This window comes from Triticum dicoccoides, chromosome 6B, assembly GCF_002162155.2.
Source record: "Triticum dicoccoides isolate Atlit2015 ecotype Zavitan chromosome 6B, WEW_v2.0, whole genome shotgun sequence".
NCBI classification, from domain to species: Eukaryota; Viridiplantae; Streptophyta; class Magnoliopsida; order Poales; family Poaceae; genus Triticum; species Triticum dicoccoides.
The window spans coordinates 641,257,325-641,263,258 of NC_041391.1; the positions used below are offsets into that span (position 1 = coordinate 641,257,325).

The window sequence follows — 5,934 nt, forward strand, 5'->3', positions numbered from 1 at the left end:
AAACTTTCCCACATATATGTGGGCTGGTTGGCAGATAACACAAAAACACACCTCTAGAAAAGGCCCACCAAAACAGTGCATTATAAAAAAGAAAAAAAGTACACCATCATCTTCCTCAGGCACCAGACCAAATAAAAAGATGAAATCCCGACAAAGGAAACAACATAGCAAAGCACGCACAACCCTTCTAGTAACTTACTAAACTACAAACTAGAACTAGTCAGTGTACCCATCATGGCTTGCAGCTTGCAGCAATTTTACTCGTCAGTACGTACATTTAACGTATTTATATTCTTTTGAAAAAACTTACGATCTATTCATCTTCAATCATCATGACAGTACAATGAACATCATAAATAATAGAATGTACATCCAGATTCGTAGACCACCTAACGACGACTACAAACACTAAAGCGAGCTGAAGGTGCGCTGCCATCATCGCCCCTCCCACGCTGGAACCAGACAAAACTTGTTGTAGTAGACAGTCAAGAAGTTGTCGTGTTAAAGGCCCCATAGAACCAGCGTATCAGAATAACAACTGCCGCCGATGAAGAGTAACATAGATTGAAAGGATCCAAACTGAAAACACATAAACGTAGATGATCGACGACCAAATCCGAGCAAATTCACTAAAGACGGATCTGCCGGAGACAACCTCCACACGTTCACTTATGATGCTAAATGCAACATCGGGACGAAGGCTAGCCGGGAGAACTTTATTCCATTTTCAGGGAGCCGCCGCTGTCTATTCTTCCTGGGCAGGATACAAACCCAAACACATCTGAAACAGCCCTCTCGCCAGCAAGGGCCGGCATCCACAGCGCCGCCATGGCCCTAAGGGAGACGAGGTGGACCAACGGTGGCGCCGACGGGAGGCAGCTGCATGAAGAGGCGTCGTGGCACATCACATTCACCGTATACACAACTGCTGAAATTTTATGATTACACAGCATTTACGGAATCCACATGTCAGCACACACATTAGAGTCGAGCAGAACACAAGATGAGTTCCGCGACCAATTGTCATGTAAACACATCAAACTTTTGTTCCAACGCACCAGTACACCAACATTTGCATACCGAACATCAAGCCCAGAGCTACGGGCTCCAAAGCAGTACAACAGTAGTACCATGAGACACACTATCTCTGAAGTCCTAACACGCCAGAAATAAAGCCAAGGATGAGTTGCCTGACCACACCGGGGCACGGAGGACCCCTTATTACGTATACCGGTCGCTGGACTGGCCGAAGTGGCCGGAGAAGCTGAGATGGTGAGCGTGATGGTGGAAGAAGTCGTCGTCTTTGCGCGCCGCTTGAATCATGGTGAAGGCGGGAGCCGGGGCAGCGACCCTCTTGCTGTTCTCTTGGGAGGACATCGCCTTGGACGCCGAGTTGGTTCGGTCTCCGGCTGCGCCGCTGCCTAGCCGTAGATGGGTTGAACCCAGGGAATTCGCGCCATCCGCAATGACCTTCGTGCATGCACTGCCAGACTGCTGCTGCTGCTGCTTCAGCTGTTTGGAATTGAGGAAACGTCCCCCGGAACCTCTTGCCCGCTTCATCGCGTGAAGATGGCGAGACTCGTGGAGGTAGGGCTGCAGATGGAGATCGCGTTCAAAGTCAGGCCAACCAGAAATGAGTAGCGATACAAATGTTATGTTATTTTCTTAGAAATACAAAAGTTTCCATTTCACATAACCATGGGCACTACATGAGCTTCTTAAGTAGCGAGAGGCAAGAAATATTAATTAACAATGCAACAAAGTAAACAAAGGACAAGTGACCAAGAACCTTTCTGTTTTTGGTGAGTTTATTCTGGGCCTCTAACTTAGCGCGCAGCTGCCTTCGCCGGAGAATCCCGTTATATTGTTTGGGATTGACAAATATGGGCTCATCCGCTGCTAATTCGACGGGCAATGGAACTCTTGCCGTTGCAGATGCCCCTCCTCCCGGCATGAGGGGCTGGAACTGTTCCATGTACAACTGGTCAGTCAACGATGCATGAAAAATTGAAAATGTAACTAGGAATGCCTCATGTAGTGCCAATAATTATGATTTACATATGGCCTTGCCGAATCTCTTTGCCTGTCTAGCTGCTGATATAGTACCAACCTAGGAAAATGGTTAAGGCATCTTCCGTACCCTATGACAAGGTAACACTGCACAACTACTATTGGTACTCAGGCGTACATGATTGCAATAACAGAAGCGCAGCAGCAATATATGCAGATCTGGCTGATCGCTATACAGGAGCAGGACAGGTCACTTATTCACTTTCTCTAACTATAACTAGTGCCTAACAGGACACCACATGCGTCTCAGGGAGTTGCAGGTACACTACTGGTGCAGCCATAGCTATGTGATTACGAAAGCAAGGTTTGGACCAGGAGCACCAACCGGCCCTTCCAGAGCAATTACCACTGCTCTTAAAACCTAGGAATTACCTACAGGCTGGTACCACATACATCCGGCATCTACATAACTAGATGCATTGAGCCTTTACGAAGCCACGAGAGTTCACACAAATCAGAAGCACATGACATTCTTTAACGCACAAGGAAGAACAGCCTAAGGCAACGGGGGACTGGGTATATAAAACTAGTGGGTATGTGGATGAGAAAGAAATTGAAATCCGGTTCATGCAAACGAATGATATCTAGACCATAACACGATATTCTCATCACGGCCTACTAGAAAATAGTGATCAATAGAGAATTCAAGAATCAGACCCACCAGCTGGCTATCAGTAACAGCACATTTTTCAAACCACTGTAATTGCGCATAACCATAAAACAGCAGTTTTATCAAGGAAAAAAACTAGTTAATGATTTTAGTGCATTGTCATTAGTATCTTGCTTACAAATAAAACCTGCCATTAGAGTTCACAGTGTACTGATGATTTTTAGTATGCATGGATTATTTTAAGATGGTTATTTTAGGAAATTACCGGGGGAGAGGGAGGTCCCCACCTCTTATGTTAAGATGAACAGATTATAACACATGCATGTTTATTTGAAGATTAAACCAGGCCGTCTCTACTAGACATTTTTACATGAAAAAATGACAAACTAAACACATTTTAAGCTTCTACATATATGATATCGTGGATGAACTGTTGAAAGAATGATAACAGATTCCACTCAGCGTGTCTTCAGATTATTACATGCGCTGATTACAGTGTTATACTAGGTTTATAAGCTCCCTCAGCGCTGAGTTCAAATATCATCGGAGTCTGACAACTTGATAGTGTGCAAAAACATGTTTGAAAGACATACCATAGCCCGTGACCCATAGGCCGCCCAAACTCCAGAACCAGAATCGTTGAACGGGTATGAAATGCAAGCCTGAATGATATGTGGAAACATGTTATCAGTCCCACACCCCGGAATCAAAGAACAGGACTGAATCTCTTTTGGTGTTTCCTAAACGAAGTTCAATTCGCCCTGAGAGCTTACCATTGGGTGGCCATAGTCAGTGTTTTGACTTGCATATAGAGAATGCTTATCACCAAAAGTCAAGGTTGACCTCATATGATCGTCAACCGATTTCCCAAAGGAGTCACCTGATGCAAGAATGGGACGCTGTATTATTGCAGAATGCCAGATAACCAAATAAACCAACAGTAATGATCCCACACATCCAGACCAGATAAACCTTGTTATAAATCAAATTATTTAGTATACGAGCTTCTTGATATTTCTCATGCTAACCAGCTGAAGACCCAGAACGACACATCACAATGCTGTCTGTCCATGTCTTTTTCAGCTTCCACCAAGCGTCATCAGGAATAGCTAGCATGCAATTTTTTTCTAGAAACCTATGCTATTACAGCATGGCCAAATTAAAAAGAAAAACTGAGGAACTAGCGCAGGGCGTAGGTATGCTAGCGGGCAAGCTTTGCTTTACTGACTGTTTCTGCTAACTGTAGTAAACAAAAGGAAGAGGGGCCAATTATTAGCCGGCCAAGCCATAATTAATAGCGATGATGGCATCCCAATTCCCAAGAGCATGCATGTAGACAAGGAGCTGTCCACGGCGAAAAGTCAAGAACAGCTCCCAGCCCAAATCCACCATTCCACAATCCACACAACATCAAATTAACAGAGCAACCGTATGAGACTGGGAGATCCTAAAGCCCAGTCAACTGTATCCATGCCCACCTACTGACATGCAAGATTCTCCCAGCCAAGAACCACGGAAGAAAGATTCACGTTCTGCGACCACGAAATCATCTAGCGGGACGACGTATGGGGCGGAACGATCGAAAGGAGGTAGAGGTAGATGGGAAAACCTTTGGGATCGTACGAGGAAGACGAAGAAGAGGGGAGAAGCATGGCTCCCACGCGCCTCCTCCCTCCCTCCCTCTCGCCGCCCTCTCTCGGTGCGTCCGCCCCCGGGAAGCTAGCTTGCCTCCGACGTCCCTTTGCGCTCCCTCTCTGTCTCTGCCCCCCGCACGCCCCTCCTCGACCGCGTCACTCCACTTGGGCTCCCCCTTTTATCCATTGTTCCAAGAAGCACCCTCAGCTCTTATTTTATTGTGCGTCTGCGTGTGTCTGCATCTGGTGCGCCATCTGCACTATTGCGTTATGCTGCCCAAGTGGGAGAGAACATTAGCAATAGAAAAATGCAAATGGTTTGGCTTCCCCCACAGCAAATTCCAAGTTTGCGAAGCTGGGTTTTTTTGTATGGAGGGGCAGGGGGTGGTTTTATAGTTTAACCCATGGAGGGAACCGATGTGTTTCCTAGTTCTAGGTTACGGGCATATACTACATCATTGTTATTCGTGAGGCCTGGTTAAACCGTGATAGAGACAGACATTATGATGACCATGTGTGGTTGTTGCAACATGTTGTTGGTTTGCTCGAGAGAAAGTAATGGGTGAATTTGTAACTATGCAAGTTGATGCTAGTGACAACATAGTGGCGTGGAGACTTTTACTGCTCTGTTTAATTTTTACCGTAGTTGCGTATGCGTTATATTTTCTTATGGAGAAGAGCCCAATGATTTTATAGTTTAACCCAGGAGGGGACCAGTTCTTGGTTATATAGAAATGTCATAGTTATTCGCGAAGACCAGTTAAACAATGATGGAGACAGACATTATCATGATGCTGTATGATTTTATTAGTTGTTGCTATAGAATTTTGGTTTCCTCGAGAATAAAGTGACATGTAAATTGATAACTGTGCAAGTTGATGCAAGTGACAATGTAGTGGCGTGAAGATATTTTGATGTTTAGTGTACTTTTTGTTTACGAGGACTAACATAAAAGCAATGACGGAGGCTAACATTATCATGACCATGCATGATTAAAACCAATATTTTTTGTGGTTGTTTTGTTTGAAGAAGTAACAGAAAATTGATACAACAAAACTTGATGCAAGTGAAAGCATAGTAACGTAATGAGTTTTATAATGTATTTTTTTGTGAGTGCAATGCTCATAGTAGAGACAAGCCATGTGAGACCTTCCCCTCCATGGACCATACATCATATAAAAAACACTTGACACGATGTCAGCTTTAATATTTTGCATAGTTAATTCGTCATAAAATAGAAAATGAAATGTGCATATCTTTACTTACACGGCTGTCTGAATCATACCACATTCTACTTGATCGACAAAATTATTTTGTCGAATATATATGCCACATACTACTATCATTGAAATAGTATGTAGCCACCAGCTAAAAACCCTTTTGCACAAAAAATAAAGAGAAGTGGTCCAAGCCCATGTACCCATAGCAAGAAGCATTGTGGATGTCATGCATGCCACTCATGGAGGTAACCAAAGAGGAAGAAAACAAATATATGCACTAAACACCATGACTTGCCAAAATTTCCTGTTGGCAACGTCAAGCCATGGCCCACCCGTGACCCGGCTACATTCATGAAGTCACCGTTGCTGCCGGGGGCCTGTGGTCGCGCATCCAATGCGG

The 5,934-nt window shown here is 44.5% G+C and overlaps 1 protein-coding gene across 1 annotated transcript; it reads right to left on the reverse strand.

Annotated features, from left to right (window-relative positions):
* Window positions 1-1,008: 1,008 nt before the first annotated feature.
* On the reverse strand, window positions 1,009-4,460 carry LOC119325643 (nuclear transcription factor Y subunit A-4-like). Its single transcript, XM_037599369.1, has 5 exons — window positions 4,290-4,460; window positions 3,454-3,560; window positions 3,274-3,342; window positions 1,790-1,966; window positions 1,009-1,593 (listed from the first exon to the last, which is right to left on the reverse strand). The coding sequence occupies exons 1-5, from the start codon at window positions 4,330-4,332 to the stop codon at window positions 1,222-1,224; spliced, it is 768 nt and encodes a 255-aa protein (XP_037455266.1). The 5' UTR covers window positions 4,333-4,460; the 3' UTR covers window positions 1,009-1,221.
* Window positions 4,461-5,934: the final 1,474 nt, after the last annotated feature.

Bases quoted from the DNA above. Each gene is read 5' to 3' on its own strand.
- LOC119325643 (XM_037599369.1), bottom strand. From the start codon at position 4,332: ATGCTTCTCCCCTCTTCTTCGTCTTCCTCGTACGATCCCAAAG. The intron at 3,343-3,453 runs GTAAGCTCTCAG...CATATCATTCAG, and splicing joins CTGACTATGGCCACCCAATG to GCTTGCATTTCATACCCGTT. The intron at 1,594-1,789 runs GTTCTTGGTCAC...CTCCATCTGCAG, and splicing joins AACTCACCAAAAACAGAAAG to CCCTACCTCCACGAGTCTCG.